The sequence below is a fragment of the Mesoplodon densirostris genome, chromosome 1 (assembly GCF_025265405.1).
Source record: "Mesoplodon densirostris isolate mMesDen1 chromosome 1, mMesDen1 primary haplotype, whole genome shotgun sequence".
Taxonomy (NCBI): Eukaryota; Metazoa; Chordata; class Mammalia; order Artiodactyla; family Ziphiidae; genus Mesoplodon; species Mesoplodon densirostris.
This window is the reverse complement of record NC_082661.1, coordinates 12002428-12023920: the sequence shown is the minus strand read 5'-3', so window position 1 is coordinate 12023920 and position 21493 is coordinate 12002428. Positions and strand designations below refer to the sequence as shown.

General features: G+C 41.0%; 1 protein-coding gene, 1 non-coding gene and 1 pseudogene across 4 annotated transcripts in view; 1 reads left to right on the top strand and 2 right to left on the bottom strand.

Moving 5' to 3' along the window:
• Window positions 1-249: 249 nt before the first annotated feature.
• Window positions 250-525, bottom strand: LOC132487745 (metallothionein-I, hippocampal-like; annotated as a pseudogene).
• A 3241-nt stretch (window positions 526-3766) lies between these two features.
• Window positions 3767-21493, top strand: part of SEC23IP (SEC23 interacting protein) — a 45709-nt gene continuing 27982 nt past the window's right edge. For all 3 annotated transcript variants that reach the window (XM_060098815.1, XM_060098806.1, XM_060098811.1), the window contains exons 1-5: window positions 3767-3993; window positions 9024-9556; window positions 12151-12373; window positions 13175-13368; window positions 17762-17851. In XM_060098815.1, coding sequence (XP_059954798.1) covers window positions 3831-3993; window positions 9024-9556; window positions 12151-12373; window positions 13175-13368; window positions 17762-17851 — 1203 coding nt within the window. In that variant the 5' untranslated portion in view covers window positions 3767-3830. The remainder of the gene's footprint in view (window positions 3994-9023; window positions 9557-12150; window positions 12374-13174; window positions 13369-17761; window positions 17852-21493) is intronic.
• TRNAA-UGC (transfer RNA alanine (anticodon UGC)) lies at window positions 19555-19627 on the bottom strand. The gene has a single exon. It is a non-coding gene; the product is annotated as a tRNA-Ala (tRNA).

The following is a 21493-nucleotide window of genomic DNA, read 5'->3' as shown; positions in this document are numbered from 1 at the left end:
GGAGGTGAGTATGGAAGACAAGAGAGGGTGGCTGTCCCCTAGAGTGTGAACTGTCACGGCTAGGCCCGTTTGTCCACTCTTGTGTCCCCCGTGTCTGGCATAGGAGCAGGTTCACATCATAATATTTGCTGAATGAATATCTGAACAAAACAAAAAGTGTGGGGACTAAAAAGGTGATTGGGAGCTCAGAGCATATACATGGGTGTTGTTGGTTTTTTGTCTGGATGAGTTTATCTTCATACAAGTATTTCATGGAAATAGGAATGTAGCAAGCCGGTCAGGGTAGTAGGAAACAAATTTTAAGTGCAGGTTCACGCATGTTGCTCTATTTACGCCTGGGAGCAGGCTTTCGCAACCTCGGGCGCAGCAGCTGCCCCCGTCCGAGGCCCCTTTGCAGACGCAGCCCTGGGCCCACTTGGCACAGCTCACGGGGCAGCAGGGGCAGCAGCTCTTGCAGGAGGTGCATTTGTAGGAGCTACAATAGGCGCAGGAACCACCAGTGGCTCAGGAGCACTTAGGGTCCATTGTGAGCCGAGCTGAGGCCAGAGGTCCAAATCAGTGACAAAGAAGAGGTTCCTGGGTTAGTGGAGGGTGTGTTCCTGGGGCTTGTTGATTGTGAGCTTAATTATGGGGTGATTCTGCTCTGGGCTGTCTCATTGGGAAACCTGGATTTAATTCTCTGCAGATCGTTTGTTCCCTGACCCCAACAAGATGCTTCTAATCTCCTGCCTAGAGGTTGAAGACCCAGCAGCTAGTGTTTTTGGAGCTGAGTGAAGAAATTGGGCCGGGTTTGTGGAACAGGGTGTTTTATTACTCAGTATGTACGTATTTGCTTAATCTTCCTTCTGTTTTACCCTCTCCAGAAGGGGAAAACTCAGCCTTTTTCTTTTTTCTTCTTCTTCTTTTTTTTTTTTGCGGCACGCGCGCCTCTCACTGTTGTGGCCTCTCCCGTTGCGGAGCACAGGCTCCGGATGCGCAGGCTCAGCGGCCATGGCTCACGGGCCCAGCCGCTCCACGGCACATGGGATCTTCCTGGACCGGGGCACGAACCCGTGCCCCCTGCATCGGCAGGCGGACTCTCAACCACTGCGCCACCAGGGAAGCCCCAGACTTTTTCCTTTAAGGGGGATGGTCAGTAGTCCAGTTACTGAGAGTGGGGGAGGGGATCTGTTTCTTAAACAGTTTTAACCAATCCTCCTAATTATAGGACCTCTCTCTTCCACTGGACTGCCACTTCCAGAGGTGCCTGAGGTTATCAGGTCCTAAATCTTTTGGTGATCCTGTGGTGGAAATAATGTTGCCTTTGAGCTTTCCCCATTACTGGTTTGCTAAATCATCTACTACTTGCCTATTTTTTTGGTGCCTTCCAAAATCTTGTTGCTGCCAAATCTTCTCCCATTTTCCTCATCCTTATGGGTTTATGCCTAAAAAAACCAAGCAAATCCGTCTGTGTTTTCAACAGAGCTTCAGGAAGAAGAAAATGAAGATACAGCTGTTTAATCTGACACCTTTCCCCAGAAATTACTCCTATTTCTGTTCATTCCTACTCCAATCGCTCTAATTTGAGCCACCGTCATTATTCAGCTGGTCCACTGCAGCAGTCTGCCAACTGTTCTTTCTGCTCCCGAGGCTTGCTCTTTCCTTATCTATTTTATTACACTGAAGACAGAGTGAACTTTCTACAGAGCAAATGTTATTTCTCCACCTTCCTTTAAACCCTTCTTTCAGTCCCTTTTGCTCTTAACTTGTAAGGACCCTGTATCATCTGGCCTTGGTCTACTTTTCATTCTTATCTCCCAGCTTTCTCCTAGTTGCTCACTAGGCTCCAGCCATGCTGTAACCCATGTTTCTTTTAACATTTAAATATGGCATCTTAAGGTAACCCTACATACTGTAACTTTATCTGTAATTGTCTCTCACCACTTCTTCCCGTCCCTCTCCTCCAAGCTTTTTCGGTTACTTCTACTCATTGCCTTTCAGGTGTCAACTTTAATATCTCTTCTTCAGGAAAGCCTTTCATGTCACTCCAGACAAAGTAGGTCCTTTGTTGATGGTCTGATTGTTCTAAATACTTGCTATCCCTCCCCTAAAAGGGTTACACCTCCCTCTCCTGATGGTGTCAATATTCCACACAACACACTTTGAGAAATTCTACATTATTTTCATCACACTTTACTTTATTGTTATTATGTGTTTAGTTGTCTGTCTTCCTGACCAGACTGTAAGCTCCAAGAAGGAAAGGTCCTGTGTCTATCTTGTATACCATGGTACCCCCAGTGTTTAGTATACTACTTCGACCACCCATAGTAATGACAAAGACCCCCTTGACCAAACTCTAGAATGCCTACCAACAGCTTAAGGCCATGTCCCCAGGATGAACCCTGTCCCCTTTAAAATGCCTGCCTGAGAAAGCTCGACACTGCCAGGAGAATTTATTTTTTCTTCCAACCCAAACCAGGTGATAGGCATATAGGCCCTGAACCTCCCTTAAAGCAGTTACTTTAGAAAGCTTGCGATTATAAATCCTTTCTCCACCCCTTTGGGATATAAATCTTTTGTCACCCAGAACTGCCTTCTCAAGGACCTGAGAGCTGTCTCCTCCCAGCCTGGTAGGTACCTTGCTCTAGCTTGTACCACTGCATGTCATAAAGATATGAGAAGTTAATTTCTGCTCCATATAAGTGCCAAGTAACAAACCCAGTCACATGGACCAACACCCCTTGGCACCCTTCAATGCCTTTGCCTTAGCACACGCCAGTCTAAAGTCTCCAGCCTTTTGTTTTGGGGAAGTTCAGTTCAGTTCACGATGAACCCACTTCCTTAACGCAATAAAAATCTATCCTTATTGCTTTAAACTAGTATCTGGCTTTGCTTTTGTTTTGTTTTGACAGTAAGCATACTAGTTGTTGAATTAATAAACAGATACTATATAGGTGTGAACAGCTGGGGGAGAGGGTAGTTTCATTATTTGAAAGCTTCTTTTGGGTTTCTTCTATCCCTCTCCCACCCTCCAAGAAGTTGATTATCTGTTTTTTCTTTCATAATCTCTAACTATGTGAAAGATGACAATTATATCCAAATTATCCATAGTGCATTTTAGGATTAAACTAGTCAGATTATTTTAGACAGGTGTAGAAAACTATTTAAAAAGTCACACACCTATTTTAAATGTCAATTCCCTGCTTTCTCTTTTAAACTTTTTTTTCTTCCCTTTGGCTTAACAACTTCAAAAGTTCTACCATTTCTATTTCTGGGCGAATGACAAGAGTTCAATTCAGTCCAAAACGACGTGGGCGGGTTAGATGCGGGTGTTTGGTTACAATTGGTGAGTTTGCCTAGACTTTAGCTGCAAATGGCCCACACACCTTTTCCTCCCGCCGTCTGCAGCTAGCACTCTGCTACCTGCGCCTGCGGGCTTTCGCTGTTCCTCCAAAATTTTATCTAGTTAGACGCTTTTGTGGGTACTTTTAGGAAGCCTAGAGAGCCCCCCGCAACCCGAGATTTTCACTGCCGATTTGTACTTTGATTCACAACCACCAGCGTTCCCTCTCCCACGCTCCAGCGCCAGCCGCGGCCTCCACCTCTGCCTTCCTTCCGGCCCCGGCAGTGACCGAGGGTGTCACGTGCTAGGACCCGGGAGTGAAGCCTGCGCCGCCATGTTGATTCCTGGCGGCCTCGTAGGAGAAGGCAGAGGGAGGCTGACCAGCCGTCCGGAGTTCCGGCCCTTGTGCGCAAGTGCGGAAGTGTGTTGGCCCCGACCGTGACGGGTTTCCGGCTGGTGGTTCCGCACCGGCCCCCGGTAGACGTGTAAGGGAAGGTGGGCCGCAGCCATGGCTGAGAGGAAACCTAACGGCGCCGGAGGCGCCGCTTCCACCTCCTCGTCGGGCACTAACTTACTTTTCTCCTCCTCGGCCACGGAGTTCAGCTTCAACGTGCCCTTTATCCCAGTCACCCAGGCTGCCGCTGCCTCGGCCTCCCTGCTCTTGCCCGGAGGTAGTAAGGAGATGAGGATCCGGTGGGGCAAGTGTGTGCGGGGAGGTGGGCGGGCGGCAGGCGGTGGCGAGGGTCGGACGGGAGGTTTTCCTTGTGCCTGGACCCGACCCTCTGGTACCTTGCCAGGGCCATCAGTGGCCAGGTTTGAGTGGCCTGAGGACTTTGGGATGTTGGGGGCAGGGGGCAGTGGCCAAGCTCTTCGTGGAAGGAACTGTTCCCAGTGCTGGACACTCCTGAACTGGCATTCCACAGATTTTTGTTGAACACCTCCTGGTGTGCCAGGTGCTTGCAGGGAATGCAAAAAAATTAGACAGTGCCTTCTCTCCTAGGATACTGTAGGATATCTCTTAGGATAGACACGTAATATTTGCAAAGTAGAGGTACAGAACGCAGTCATCTTTCAAGGCGGTGCATCATTTTCTCTAAGGAGCCCTTGCTTGTTCTCAAGTCCCTACTCCTGTGAGCACCTTAGCACTTTGTACGTATCTTTATTATTGTCTAGGGAGATTGCTTTTTAACGATTACGTGGCATAACCCAGAGCTGGTGTTTAGGAGCACAGACTGTATTCCAGCCCTAGCCCTGCCAATAACTTGCTGTGTGACCTCAGGCATGTTACTTTATCTCTCTGTTCTTCATTTTCCATATGGGCTGTGATGAGAAGTGAACTGATTTTTGTAAAGCACTGAATATAGTGGCTGGCACATAGTGTTATATAAATGTTTGTGAAATAAACATGTCTGCCTCTCTATTTGGACTGTGGGCTTCTTGAAGTTTGCAGCTATAACTTATTTACCTTTTTATTTCTAGGATCTTGTTTAGTGCCTAGCACATAGGTCCTCAGTAAATGTTGAATATTTTCCTGTTGAATAATTTATTCTTGTTTGGAAGACCGAGGAAAGTTTCATGGAGAAGTGAAGAGGGGCAGATCGGACAATACATGATGGTTCCTCTTCCCTTGTGTAATGTTTCTTCTTCGTACTTATCACCACCTGATGTGTACAAATATTTGTTTATCTTTAAAAATTTTTTAAATTTATTTTACTTTTTATTTTTGGCTGCATTGGGTCTTCGTTGCTGCGCGCGGGCTTTCTCTAGTTATGGTGAGTGGGGGCTACTCTTGGTTGTGGTGCACGGGCTTCTCATTGTTGTGGCTTCTCCTGTCGTGGAGCATGGGCTCTAGGCGCACAGGCTTCAGTAGTTGTGGCACACGGGCTTAGTTGCTCCGTGGCATGTGAGATCTTCCCAGACCAGGGATCGAACCCTTGTCCCCTGCATTGGCAAGTGGATTCTTAACCACTGCGCCACCAGGGAAGTCCCATATTTGTTTATCTCATCCCACTAGCATGTAAGCTCCATGAGAGCAGGAACTTATGCCTAGAACAGTGTCTGGTACGCTGTAGACCTATTTTTCAATAGAAACTCGTTGAATGAATGAAAGGGTGGCAGTCAGGAATATGTATGTCTTGTTTTGATGGTGTGGCTGAAAGGTTCAGCATTGCCATTTTTGGTGGAGGACTAGCATGGCTGGAGCAGAATGCTTTGGGCGGTTGCAGGAATAAATAGGGCTGTACGTGGGGTTTTCGTGTCATCCTCTGCTTCACAGATGTTTGGTTCATGCCCATCTTCCTTGCTATGTAATTTGCTTGTGTCTGTTACTGTCAGTAAATGCTAAACATCTTCACTGCCAAGTACAGGATAACTTACCTGTCTTGAAAACCATTGTTTCTTGGAGACAGTTTATTTTTTTAATAAGAAAATTAAAACTTTTTAGAACTAAAATCCTGTAACACATATTTTTCTACCTTTAAAAAAGATTTGATCATTAGAAACCCATTCAGATCATTTCCAGGGACAAAAGGAGAACCTGTCACATTGGAAGCAACAGTTAAATCAAGTCAGTGAAAGAGACACATAGGAAGCAATTTCATTCCACAAACCTGGATTGAGCAGCTTCCGTTTGCCAGGCCCTGTTCCCGAGGTCCGGGAGACACAGAGGAGCAGATAGAGCATTGCCCTCAACGACTGCACAGTATATACAGACGCAGTGTACCCAGCTGTGTAAGTAATTGTGATACGGGTTTATGACGGCTGGAAAGAGGGATTGATAGGCTGCTGTGAGAGCTGTGGCTGTCAGGCTGGCTGACCAGGGAGAGGACATCCCTCGGGCCTTCAGGACCTCACAGAGGAGGCAGTTCTTGAGCTGAATATTGAAGGATACATAGAAATTAGGGAGTCTGGGGAGACAGACATGTGAGAGTCTGGAGGTTTGAGAGGAACCTGCTGATTTGGTGGTAGGTGCTCACATCCTCTCTCCCTCCCCCGCTTTTTCCCTCTCGCCCCGTCCCTCCACCACCTGCACCCCTCCACGTGACTAGAGTGAATGCCGGCGGGTGCCTCAAGTGGTCAGCGGGACCCAGATCACGAAGGGCCTCAGACACCACACTGAGGAGTTTGTAGTTTACCCTGTGAGGTGCGGGGGGTGCCCTTGAAGGGTTCTGAACAAGACGGTGGGATTAGAGGTGTGTTTCAGAAAGACTGGAGTTTCCTGAGATTGCACCGGAGTGAAGCTGACCGTAGCAAGAGCGGCCGATCTGGAAGCCACTGCGAGTCAGGCAGGAGCCGGTGGCACTCTAGCCCTGGTCAGCCACACTGGGTGTGAAGAGCAGGGAACAGATATGAGAGATTTCTACACTGTCAAATTGTTGGGACTTAGTGACTCACGGGGGTCCAGGCTGTGCCGCGCAGAGTCCCCTTCTCTTTGTTCAGTTTCAGCCCCAAGACATAGCACCACCGGGCATATAACGGATACTGTGTACATATTTCTTTAATGAGGATCTGAATGATTAAATGAAGGGTGTGAGGGGGAGGGAGCAGTCTGAGAGAGGAGGTTTCTGGTCTGAGTGTCTGGATGGATGTTGGCAGACATCTGTTGAGGTTAGTGAGATGTGTAAAAGGGGGGACATGAAGGGGGACAGTTAAGATGACAAATTGAATTCAGGCTTACTAAGTCTGAGGTATATGTGGCTGAACCTGCCAAAAACGTATTGAGGAGGCAGTTGGAAAATAGGTTCTGGGACACAGAAGATCAGTCTCAGTTTGAGACAGAGTTGGGAGTGTCGCAAGTAGGTGCTCATTAAAGTTACGGGTCTTCATGCCAGATGTGTCTACATGGAATTAGAAAGTGCCCTTGAGGTGAGGCGGGCCGCTTGTTGAGGTCAGTATTTTGTTTGTAATGAATGCTCATCAGAAAAAAGTCTCTTGGATCAGGTTGATCCCAAGTTGTCTTAAAGGATGAAAGATACCACAGGGGTTTTTGCCTCTGCTTTTAGATGGTAAGCCATCAACTAAGAAGTCTGAGTCCAAGTGAGGTTCATGTGACTGAAAAGAGAGGGTAGGAATCGGAAATGTATCAGAAAAGTAGACCGATATAAGCAGACAGGGGGTCTTGTGCAGGAAGATATTTTTAGTTACAAAGAAACAACTCAGAGGAGTATTTCGAATAGTGGAGTATCTCGGTTAGATTGATGTGTGTGAAATATAATGAGAGCAGCCTAAGAGCTGAAGGCCTCATTCAGCAAAGGTCAAGAAGGAGCTCAGAGCTTGAAAGGCCACCCTTTGGCAGGTCTCAAGGGCAGGGACCAGTGTGCCTGTGTGCTGGGAGAGGGTCCACCCTTCTGATCTGCTCTATGCCTCCAGCAGTGGGAGATAAGAGGGAATTGGAGATGAGAGGGAATGAGATGGGAGGAGGAAAAGATTAGGAAGAGGAAGATGATGTTAGAAGCTAAGGCCTCCTAAAAGTTTCCTGAGGAAAGGTAGACTGGGCTTTTTTATTTCTGTTTATTTATGTATGTATGTATGTATGTATGTACGTATGTATGGCTGAGTCAGGTCTTTGTTGCTGCACGCGGGCTTTCTCTAGTTGTGGTGAGTGCGGGCTACTTGTTGCTGTGCACGGGCTTCTCATTGCGGTGGCTTCTCTTGTTGCGGAGCACGGACTCTAGGCGCGCAGGCTTCAGTAGTTGGGGCTTGTGGGCTCTAGAGCGCAGGCTCAGTAGTTGTGGAGCACGGGCTTAGTTGCTCTGTGGCCTGTGGGATCTTCCCGGACCAGGGCTCGAACCCATGTCCCCTGCATTGGCAGACGGATTCTTAACCACTGCACCACTAGGGAAGCCCAGACTGGACTTTTGAGGCCATGTCGAAGGAAAATGTTTTTATCACTATTTTACGACTTGGTAGCAGAAGAGAGGATAAATAGTTTGGTGCTAATAGTACCCACAGTGAAGATCAAGTTGGGCAAAGGGAAGTGAGGAGAACTTCCCTTAGTTAGAAAATGACTTTTCCAGTGATTTGGCATTCCCTAGTGACTATCTGGTTGTGATACTGTGTGGTTTTAGGGATGGCAATTAATGGTTGACCTACTTTGCCTCAGGAATACAAATACCACATGTTCACTTATATAATGAGTGCTTTGTAGGTAAGAGCCTGACACACCCCTTGTTGTCAACAGAGTTAATATCTGTACTTTAGTTTCTTGTCCTTACTGTAGAAATAAAGTTTTGTGTGTTTGGGTAGCAGAACAGTATTTGAATTGTTTCTTACCAGGAAAAACCAGTATTCAAAATAACATGTAAAACTAGGAGTATAGATTTTGTTTCCATTTTTTAAACCTTCTCCTATATACATATATGTCTACATAATTTATACATGTCTACAAAATAAATAGTATATAACTATTTATATTTATTTTAAAAGTGTGGAAAGGTATGTATCAAAATATTAACCGTGTTAACAGTGATTGTCTCTGGGAGGTGAGCTTATGAATGAGTTAGTATTTTTCCCTCTTGTTTCTTATTCATGTTTTCTAGTTATTTATTTCAAAGAAAAAGAAGTTTTTCATTATTGTCTTTACTGCAGAAATGTAAGTTTGAACAACAAAATAAGAGGTATAATTGCTAGATCTGGGGTATAGAGTCTTATCTACAGAGTGATGGCGTACCTTTAAACCATGTACCCTTCTGTTTCCTTTCAGAGGATTCCACAGATGTGGGTGAGGAGGACAGCTTCCTTGGTCAGACTTCTGCTCACACGTCTACCCCACAGACATTTAGTTACTTCTCTCAGGTATCAAGCAGTAGTGATCCTTTTGGGAATATTGGACAGTCACCGTTAACAACTGCAGCAACATCGGCTGGACAATCAGCATTCTCCAAGCCCCCAACTGCTCTCCCTTTTACAACCGGATCCCAAGATATGTCGAATGCATTTTCACCATCCATTTCGAAGGCTCAGTATGGTGCTCCACCTGCTTCACAAATGGGAATAAATACTTATCTGCCTTCTCAGCCTAGTAGTCTCCCTCCTTCAGATTTTGGGAGCCCACCCCAAGGAACGCCCCAACAAGGGTACAATCCATATCGCCACACAGCTGTAAGCAGCAGGGCTAATCCTTATATTGCACCACCACAGCTGCAGCAGTGCCAAACACCGGCCCATCCTACCCATCCCCCGCCCTCTGGACCCCCTGTTCAGATGTACCAGATGCCTCCAGGATCTTTGCCATCGGTATGGAAACGTGTTTTTATATCCTAATTGTTCACTGTAATTTTTAATCTCTCTCATCTTAACCTATGTTTTTGAAAACACTGTGCTTTTAATAATATGATGACATTATTTTCAGAGGGTATGTTTTTGTAAGCTACATGCTTTCAAGTAAACAATCTTTTAAAGATAGCTCATTGAATGGTTCATATTTTAGTTTATATTATCTATTTATGGAAGTAGTAATTGATTTTAATGAGTTAACCATATGCCAATATTTCCAGATTTAATGTAAGATACCAATAACAAATGTCATCTAGGGACATGTGAGAGTCGGAGCAATTATTAACAGACTGCCAGCTTCTCATTTTTTAATTATACTACTCAATCAAAACACTCAATTAGTGGGACTAAAATTGATTACTCCAATAATTTATTTTATTTACATTTATGGAGTTTGGATCTAGACAGTCAAACTCTGTCTCAGGGGTAAATTTTGCATTGGGTAAATTTTATGAAATTCCTTTATGCCTTTTTTCCCCACTAATTATTCAACTGACTTCCAAAGGGCAGCGAACTGAATAAAAAAAAAAAGGGAAATGACTGAAAGGAAGAATTAAGAACCCAGCCCAGTGTGGCAGAGATAATAGTATTGCAATCAGAGTGTAACCTGACTTCTCTCTTGGGGATAGAGAATGGGTTCCATTTTACCATCTAATTTAAATCTTACCAATACACAAACTCTTGGTAATGTTGGATTTCAGCATATTGGAAAGTAACCAGATTTGTAGCATGTAATGTAAGTTAGTATACTTTGTTTGCTGATGAAATTTTGTAAAGATTCCTAATTAAGAATTTTTAAAATGACAATTTTAAATATAAAAAAAGGTTGCAAAAATAAAAATAGGACAGAGAACACCCCAATACCCTAAGCCAGATTTACCTGTCATGAACATTTGTTCTGTCATTTGTGAACGTGCACACTGACGTGTTGGAGTATCCTTTCTCCCCTCCCTCCCTTCCTTCCTCACTCTGTATATATGCAATTTTGGGGGGAAACATTTGAAGATCAGTTAAATACATTATGATTCTTTACTCCTAGATACTTCAGTGTGTATTTCCTGAGAATAAGGATATTCTTTTACATAACCACAGTACAGTTATCAACCTCAGTAAATTTGCATTGATAGAATATTCTAAAATGATTTTTTTTTTTTGCTGTATGCGGGCCTCTCACTGTTGGGGCCTCTCCCGTTGCGGAGCACAGGCTCCGGACACGCAGGCTCAGCGGCCATGGCTCATGGGCCCAGCCGCTCCGCGGCATGTGGGATCTTCCCCAACCAGGGCACGAACCTGCGTCCCCTGCATCGGCAGGCGGACTCTCAACCACTGCACCACCAGGGAAGCCCTAAAATGATTTTTAATAAAAATGAAAAAAAAATAATTGTATTCTGATTTAAAAAGTATTTTCAGTGCAGAAAATTTGAAAAACGCCGTATAGCCAAATGAATAAAAATTGCCACTAGAAAACCCTGTTTTTATTTTGTTTTATGCCTTTCTTATCCTTTTTTCTAGATAAAAGCATAGTGTTTTGGTTTTTTTTTTTCTTTTTTAATTAATTAATTAATTTTTGGCTGCATTGGGTCTTTGTTGCTGTGCGTGAGCTTTCTCTAGTTGCGCCTGAGCAGGGGCTACTCTTCGTTGTGGTGCACGCGCTTCTCATTGCGGTGGCTTCTCTTGTTTCAGAGCACGGGCTCTAGGTGCGCAGGCTTCAGTAGTTGTGGTGCACGAGCTTAGTTGCTCCACGGCATGTGGGATCTTCCCGGACCAGGGCTCGAACCCGTATCCCCTGCACTGGCAGGCGGATGCCTAACCACTGCGCCCCCAGGGAAGTCCCAACACAAGCATTATGTATGTTTTTTGTGAACAAGCAAGCAAGCATTATGTATGTTTTTTGTGAACATATTTTAGGTGTTATTAAGATTTTTTCTAAAACGTTTTTAATGGTTCTAGAGAATTCTAGCATATGAGTAAAAGATGATTTATTTAATCAGGTTTCTATTAGACATTTAGATTGTATCCACTGATTGTCTATTTTAAATAACTTTTTGATATTATGGGTACATTTTTACAATTATATCTTTAGGATATCTTAGAAATGGAATGTCTAGGTCAAGGAATATGCACATTTTATTTTTATTTATATTTATTTATTTATTTTTGGCCATGGGGCTTGTGGGATCTTAGTTCCCTGATCAGGGATTGAACCTGGGCCACAGCAGCGAAAGCGCCAAGTCCTAACCACTGGACCTACCGAGAATTCCCAAGGAATATGCATATTTTAAAGATTAAATAAGTCACAAGAGACATACTGCTAGGTTGATTTCTGTAAAGGTATTCGTTTACTTTGCCATCAGTGTGAGAAAGTCCTGTTCACTTTGCAACTGATTTGGGGGTTTGTTAGATTTTTAAAAATTTTACTTGCTTTGGAGCCTGGTTATTAAATAGTTGTCTAGAGAAATATTTAGGATAATCATTCCTATGTTAGTTTGGGTCTGAAACATATACAGGATTGTTCCTTTGGACAGACGTGATGGTCCTAACGTTTGTCCCCCCAGATTCCTCCTTCAGTGCAGCCAGGGCTGTCCCCTCCAACCCAGCAGCAGGCACCTGCTAGACCTGCGGGTCCCTCTGTGCAAGCGTCATCTCTTTTTCTACTTCAAAACCAATATGAACCTGTCCAACCCCACTGGTTTTACTGCAAGGAGATAGAATACAGACAACTATGGATGCCTTTCAGTGTGTTTGACTCTTTGAATCTTGAAGAAATCTATAACTCAGGTAAGCACAGATCCTGCATCATTTGTATCTGATTTTAGGAAGAGAGGAATGAAGAGTATTTATCCATGGCCTACTTTTTATGAATGTCAAACTCTTTAATCCTTGTAGAGCCTGCCAGCCTCTGTACCTTAAGATGATAATATTAATATAAGTTCTGAGTTATTTGAGCAAGGTATTTGAAGAAATGTTTTAGTAATTTTCTTTTTTTGTTTAAATCCAAGAAATAGAGTCGTTCATATAACCCAGGTGTCAGTTTTCTTATTTCCCTTATTTGTTTGTAGCTATAGGGCATTTATAAAGCATTTTCTATGGAATTCGTGTTCCTGAAGATGCTGTGAAAAAAGTGTTCCATGGTCAGATGAGTTTTGGAAGTGCTGTAACTACATCCATCTCTTGAGATAGTGCACAAGAGTGTGTTAAGACTCTGAGAAGTCTTCACTATAGAAATAAGTTTTCTTTGTTTATCCTGATGATATTTCATCTTGGGACTTAAAAATCACCTATTCTTTAGAAGTATGCTTCATGGAGCATTGCTGCTTTGATTAAAAAAAAAAAAAAAACAACCTACCAATTATTTGAATTATTTCTTGATCATGCTTTTATATTTTACCCTCGTTATTTCTTCTCCACTTAAAAGAATCATCATTTTGAGCAGCACAGATTAATCTTAAACTTCTGTTTTTTTAAAAAAATAAGCTTAGTTCTTTGTCTTTAAGGATAGACGAGTCACCATATTCATTATTTATTACTTTTAAATGTACCTTGTAACTGTTGAGTTAAAATGTGGTCTTTGTGCTCCAGTCCAGCCAGACCCTGAGAGTGTGGTTCTAGGCACGGATGGAGGGCGCTACGACGTTTACCTCTATGACCGGATGAGGAAAGCCGTGTACTGGGAGGAGGAGCCAGCTGAAGTGAGACGCTGTACTTGGTTTTACAAAGGGGACACAGACAGCAGATTTATTCCCTATACAGAGGAGTTCAGTGAAAAACTGGAGGTACGTGGGCTTTATTCCTTTATGCTTTTCTTTAAAACACATAGACTCTGTATACGTTGGAGCCTCATGTAACACCACTCACAGTGGAACAGACTTTATTTACCAGACAGCCTATCTTGATCCTGTGCGCAAAGAAGATTGCCTTTTAATTGGTGTCATCTTTTATGAGGTGCTAATTGTGGCCTCATGTCTAAAGATAGAATGTTTTTCAGGGGAACATCACAGATCTAATATAATAAGGTACTTATATCAAATCTTCAGAAGAGCTTAGGCTGCTATGATACACTGCTGACAACACATGCCAAGCAGATGGATGCTTTTCAAATTAATATTCAGTAAAAGGCTTGAAATTCACCTCTGGTTTATGAAAACAAATACAAGAATAGGAACAAATATTGTGAGACTTTTTAGCCATCTTAAAATTGGTGGTTAATGTTGTTTTACATAATTGTGTTAATTTCTTGTTATAATTCTGCTTAATAATTGAGTAATTAAATATTTGAAATAAGTTAAAATGAATTCATCTGCATACATGGGAAATGGAGTATGGAACATTTTAGTTACTATTTTTTAATGTATTAACTAAAACTTATGTAACCAACACTAATGTTAAACATTAAAACAATACTAATATTGACATTAAAAGGGACCTCCAAAATGTTAATCTTCCCTAGATTCATATTTTGAAAGCTTCAAGCAAGGACTGGGCTTTATGTTCTGTTTAGGAGCTGACAGTCAAGTTTAGCAACTGACTATTAATTACTAAATTTTTTTGTCCTTGAAGAACATAATAGTATAATTAATAGAAATAAGAAAAAAATTAAATCCCAATCTTGTCATCCTTTTAAATAAAATGTTACATTTAAAAAATATTTTTTTAAACTGTTCTTTATTCATATACGTGTTTTTCTTTTTTTTTTTCGTGTTTTTCTTATAGCTATAATAGTACAGATTTTTTGTGGAGTATTTTGCTTTTTCAAAAGAAAATTTGTAAATGTAATCCTTAGTCATAGTCATTATCAATTGTGCCTGCCCTAGAAATATTAATCTCGATAATAGTGACTATGAAATACTGTTCTATAACCAAATCAGTACAAAAAGGTGAATATTGGCCTGAAGTTAAGACAGATGTTAGTTGGAGTTAAGTAAATTGGAAAAAAAGCTTATTGAGAACAGAGGCTTCAAATGTTTTTCATTTCAACACATAGTAAGAATACATTTTAGATTGAGATTTAGTACACACATTTTATACACACACACACACACACACACACATATGAGTTTGTGTGTTTGTTTATCAGAGGCAGTGGTGTTTGGTAAACTGGCTCTCCAGGGAAAAAAGCCCCTGATTTATAGTGTTTGCTGATTTCCATGGTGTAAATACTCCCACCATGGCCAATAGTAAGCTAGCAACATGATGTAACTAGACACAGAGTTGGGAAGCGGTATGTGTGATCAGCTCTTGTGAGCTGGTATGAGTGAGCTCTAACGCACCATTAGAAACAAAGGTTCATGGAACAACACTTACCTCACTAGGTGTCATTCAGTTAGATATTTTCTATGTCATTGAAAATACTAATTTTACAGTTTGTTACTGGTCATGACCCACAGTTTGAAAAACACTGATTTAGAGCCGAGTCAGAACCCAGGTAGGAAGGGCAAAAACTGAAAAGAAGGCATAAAATTAATTTTGTTCCTGGAAATACCAAATATCAGGAGGCACCAGTCTCCTAAAACAATTTTAATCATTTGAATAAGGAATAAAATATGTAAAGGAATGCTGATACCTTTGGCTTAATTTTAGACCTAAATAAATACACAAACAAACGTGTACTGTAATTTTTGGTACCCTTGACAAGACCCTACTGAAGGTATAAAATCCCAAGGTTGAATGTTTAGTCCTATTCTTTTGAAGCTAAAGTATATATTTTCAAGTCTAAGCAGTATTTGAAAGTGTATACTATATTTGATTATAAATGGGTGACACAGGCTTCGAGGATGGAATTCATGTATTGACCGTCTCAATAGCACATAGCTGTTCTTAACTTCAGGAGACCTTAGTTCCTGTTCAGCCTCTACCCAGGAAACTCAAGCCAGATCAGGGAAGAGGCAGAGGAGGTTAGGAAATGAAAAAGCCAGTGAGAAAAGGAGAATCAAGTGATCCATATTGCTAGTGTTGTAGATGAGCCTATCCTATCAGAGCACTAAAACAAATCAATAGAAGAGTTGGAAACAAAAAACACCTTAATTTGATAATTACACCAACGTCTGCATAGAAAACCCGGAGAACCTCTAGAAATTCCGTGAGTACCAGTGTAAGAGTTCAGCAAGTCTGTGGATATAAAATCAGCATATAAAAATTAATAACAGGGCTTCCCTGGTGGCACAGTGGTTGAGAGTCCGCCTGCTGATGCAGGGGACACGGGTTCGTGCCCCGGTCCGGGAAGATCCCACATGCCGCGGAGCGGCTAGGCCCGTGAGCCATGGCGGCTGAGCCTGCGCGTCCGGAGCCTGTGCTCCGCAAGGGGAGAGACCACAACAGTGAGAGGCCCACGTACTGCAAAAAAAAAAAAAAAAAAAAAAATTAATAACATTCCTACACAATAGAAATAACCAATTAGAAACCATAATAATAAAAGAAGACTATAACACTAACAAAACTACAGGCTAAGTAGAAAAATCGTCCAACAAAAGGTATATATGAACTTCATGGAGAATAAACTATGAAGCAGAATTGAAGGATGTAAAAGTTGACGTCCAAGAAATAGACCAAAATATTACATTCATGGATGCACAGTCTCAACATAATAAAGATGTCAGTTCTTCCGAAATTATTTTATAAATTGTATGTAATCCCAATCAAAGTCACATCAGGGTTTTTTAAGTAAAATTTGCAGACTGCTCCTAAATTTTATACGGAAGATCAAAGTACCAAGAATAATCAAGACCATTTTGAAGAATGATAAGTGGAAACATACTCTACCAGACAAGATTTATTATAAAGCTGTGGATTGAAAGGGAATACAAAGAAATGAAAATAATTCTTAAGGTGGTGAATCTTTAAACATTTTTCTTTGTGATCTTTTAAAAAAATGTAAACAAATATATTAAAAAAATTTTTTAAAGTAGTGAGGAAGAGGGTCAGCTGGATAGAAGCTGATGGAGAGGAATTGTTACTGAATGACTGCCCAGGAGACAAAAAGAAACACTTCTATTTTGACATGATTGTCAAATAATCACTGTTACTCATTTAAAAAAATATTTATTTATTTGGTTGCACCGGCTCCTTAGTTGTGGCATGCGAACTCTTAGTTGTGGCATGCATGTGGGATCTAGTTCCCTGACCGGGGACTGAACCCGGGCCCCCCGCATTGGGAACGCAGAGTCTTCACCACTGCGCCACCAAGGAAGTCCCACTGTTACTCATTTAAAAAAAGACTTTGGATAGTGGGTGTACCAGAGGTTTCCCCTTACCTGGTCTTGAATCTCTCTCCAAGAGACCCCCAGACTTTTGTTTTATAGAGAGCAGAATAGTGTCTCTGGAGGGAGAGTAAGAAAGTGGTGGGACAGTCAAGTCTTTGGAGTCAGAAGGTCGTGGGTGGGAGTGAACCACAGTTCTGCTCTTGCTCCTTACCTTTGTGATCACTGTGTGGTCTTGTGCAACTGTGAACTAAAGATGCCTGCTAGCATTAGAATTGTGTCTGCCTCCCCCACCCACCAAAAAAAAAAAAAAAGATAGGTTGAGGTCTTAACTTCTAGTACTTCAGAATGTGACTTTATTTGGAAATAGGGTTGTTGCAGATATAATTAGTTAAGATGAGATCATACTGGAGTAGGGTGGGCCCCTAATTCAATAGGATTGGTGTCCTTGTAAGAAGACAGTCATGTTAAGACAAACAGAGAGGAAGAAGGCCATGTGAAAGTAGAGGATTGGAGTGATGCATCTGTAAGCCAGGGAATACTACAGATTGCTGACAGACCACCAGGAGCTAGGAAGAGGCGAGGAAGGAGTTCCCTATGAGCTTGAGAGGGAATGTGGCCCTGCTGACGTGACGCCTTGATTTCAGACTTCTAGCCTCTAGAACTGTGAGGCGATAAGTTTCTGTTTTTATAAGCCACTCAGTTTGTGGTACTTTGTTATGGCAGCCCTAGGAAATTAATAGACTGTTTAAACCTTGGTCTTCACCTCTGTGTAATGGGGATGCTATTATTTAGGGCTGATTGAGAGCAGTTAAGTGAGGTACTGTATGTAAAATGATAATAAGTATGGTAGGCAGTTAGTATAGGAGAGCTGCTATTACTATTACTTTGATTACTATCATAGTTATAATTTTCTTCCACACTTTTTCTTAATAGATTGGTCTTACTGGATTGTATGTTGTTTCCCTTGTAGGCTGAATATAAAAAAGCTGTAACCACGAATCAGTGGCACCGCAGATTAGAGTTTCCGAGTGGGGAGACGATTGTTATGCACAATCCAAAGGTAGTGATGTTGTTTAAGATATTAAAGTGTTTGGGTTTTTAAAAATAATTATTTTACTGAATGTTTGATAAATGTTCATTTTTATTCTGCAGTAGGGATATATTTATAACAAGTGCATTGCTTTTAAGTTTACAGTTCATATCGATGATAGAAACTAAAATGAAATTTAAATTTGTCTCCTGAAGTTTCTGTTTATGGTAACACATTAGCTGAAGCTTAGTATGCATCACTGAAGTTAAGCTTGATAAATTTCTGTACTTGATCCAGGCTCAGCACACTTTACTGTGAAGGGCCAGAGAGTAAATATTGAAGGCTTTGTAGGCCATGTAGTCTCTGAAAGCAGCCACAGGCAGTATGTAAGCCAATGGGCCTGGCTATTTTCAATAAAATGTTGTTTATAAAAACAAGTGGTGGGCCAGGTTTGACCTGCAGGCAATAGTTTGCCTACCTTGCCCTTGATGATGGTTTGTTTCAACCTTTAAAGTAAAAATAAGTTCTTCCTCTTTATTTGTATCATCTCTGGAAACCTTTCTTGTTTTTTTAAAGATATTGGGTGTGGTGTTTAGAGTCTTCCGTTTACCATTCTTAATCTCTCTAAGCTCCAGGTTCCTCACGTGCAATAAATAAGATTTACCTCCCAAGGTCATATTTTTGATGAAGTGAGGTAATTTATGCAAAAGCATCTAGCATAATGCTAGTAATATGGTAGTTTCTAGAACATAGGCTATTTATTACAGAAAAGTGTAAAAGAAAAACAAAAACAACCTATATTCTAACCACCTCTATAGTCCTTACTGATGTTAAAATAAGTAAAAATAAAAACATTCATATGCCATCAAAGTTAAAACAGTATAAAAGGGTATCATGAAAAACAAAAGCCTCTTACCTCTGCATTCCCTTAGTTTCGCCTCTTAATGGTAACCACACTTATCCTTTGGTTTTTAATTGTTTTTTTTAACTTTTGTTTTTTATATAAGCACACAAAATTTTACATACCATCTTGCATGCATTTGTTTTTTTGGGGGGGGTGGAAGGTTAATGTTAAACTATTAATTTATTTCATTTTTTAAATTGAAGTATAGTTGATTTACAATATTATATTTGTTTCAGGTGTGCAGCATTGTGATTCAGTAGTTTTACAGATTATACTCCATTAAAAGTTATTACAAAATAATGGCTATAGTTCCCTGTGCTGTACAATATATCATTGTTGCTAACCTATTTTATATGTAGTAGTTTGTGTCTCTTAATTCCATACCCCTACCTTGCCCTACCCCTTTCCCTGTCCCTATTGGAACCACTACTTTTTTTTTTTTTTTTTTTTAATCTGTGAGTCTGTTTCTGTTTTGCTATCTATTGATACATTCGTTTTATTTTTTAGATTCCACAAATAAAGTGAAATACAGTATTTGCCTTTCTCTGACTTATTTCACTACACACTTTTTCTGGGTCCATCCAGATTGCTGCAGATTGCAGAATTTCATTCTTTTTTATGGCTGAGTAATATTCCATCGTGTGTGTGTATGAATGTATGTATGTGTACCACATCTTCTTTATCCGTTTGTCTGTTGATGGACACTTGGGTTGCTTCCATCTCTTGGCTGCTGTAAACTGTGGTGCTATGAACATTGGGGTTTATTCGCAGGTATTTTATTCTTTTTTTTTTTTTTTTTGGCCGTGTTGCACAGCTTGTGGGATCTTAGTTCCCCAGCCAGGGATCGAACCTGGGCCCCCAGCAGTGCAAGCCCAGAATCCTAACCACTGGACCACCAGGGAATTCCCCCTAGGTATTTTATTCTTCATGATGAGATTTTAAGCAGGATTGTCTTTTTTTGCTTTCTCTTTCTGATAGTTCATTATTAGTGTATAGAAAAGCAACAGATTTCTGTATATTAATCTTGTACCCTGCAACTTTACTGAATTCATTTATCAGTTCTAACAGTTTTTTGGTGGAGACTTTAAGGTTTTCTATATATAGTGTCATGTCATCTGCAAATAGTGACAGTTTTACTTCTTTCCTTCCAGTTTGGATACCTTTTATTTCTTTTTCTCTGACTGCTGTGGCTAGGACTTCCAATACTATGTTAAATAGAGGTGGCAGGAGTGGGCATCCTTGTCTTGTTTCTGAATTTGGAGGAAATATGATCAGCTTTCCATCACTGAGTGTGCTGTTAGCTGTGGGTTTTTTCATAAATGGCCTTTACTATGTTGAGATATGTTCCCTCTGTACCAACTTTGATGAGAGTTTTTTTTTTTTTCCATAAATAGATGTTGAATTTTGTCAAATGCTTTTCTGAATCTGTTGAGATAATCGTGATTTTTAATCCTTCCTTTTGTTAATGTGTGTATCACATTAATTGATTTGCAAATGTTGAACCATCCTTGCATCTTTGGAATAAATCCCACTTGATCATGGTGTATGGTCCTTTTTATATATTGTTGGATTCGGCTTGCTAATATTTTGTTGACAGTTTTTGCATATATATTCATTAAAGATATTGGCCTGTAATTTTCTTTTTTTGTAGTGTATTTGGTTTTGGTATCAGGGTAATGATGGCCTCATAGAATGAATTTTGGAAGTGTTCCCTCCTCTTCAATTTTTGGAATAGTTTGAGAAGGATAGGTATCAGCTTCTCAGCTCTTCTTTACATGTTTGATAGAATTCCCATGTGAAGCTGTCTGGTCCTGGATTTTAGTTTGCTGGGAGTTCTTTTTATTAGAAATACAATTTCACTACTAGTGATTGGTCTGTTCAAATTGTCTGTTTCTTCTTGATTCAGTCTTGGCAGGTTGTACGGTTCTAGAAATTTGTTTCTTCTAATATGTCCAATTTGTTGGCATATAACTGTTCATAGTATTCTCTTATGATTTTTTTTGTATCTCTGTGGTATCAGTTGCTATTTCTCCTCTTTCATTTCTTATTTTGTTTATTTGGGTCCTCTCTTTTCTCCTTGGTAAGCCTGGCCAAAGGTTTATCAATATTGTTAATTTTTATCAAAAAACCAGCTCTTGGTTTCATTGATCTTTCCTGTTGTTTTTTTTTTTTTTTTTGGTCTCAATTTTATTTATTTGCTCTCTGATCTTTATTAATTCCTTCCTTGTGCTGACTTTGGGCTTTGTTTGCTCTTCTTTTTCTGATTCCTTTAGATGGTAGGTTAGGTTGTTTATTTGAGATTTTTCCATATAACACTGGGCTAAATTTAATACAGTTGATTTAACAGAATAGTATATGTCTTCCTGAAAAGTGGTAGGTAAATCCGTTTTGGACATTGAATTTGCACATTGTTATTTAGAGGATTTTGCCTTATATGTATATATAAAACAAGGATTCCTCTACTTCTTTTATTTCTTATGTGTAAACCTGAATGTTTGTGTTTTTTTTTGTTTTTTTTTTTGCGGTACGCGGGCCTCTCACTGTTGTGGTCTCTCCCATTGCGGAGCACAGGCTCCGGACGCGCAGGCTCAGCGGCCATGGCTCACGGGCCTAGCCGCTCCGCGGCATGTGGGATCTTCCCGGACCGGGGCACGAGCCCGTGTCCCCTGCATCGGCAGGCAGATTCTCAACCACTGCGCCACCAGGGAAGCCCTGTTTGTTATATTTTTAAATCAAGGCATACTACCTCTGATTTAGTTGTATTATTT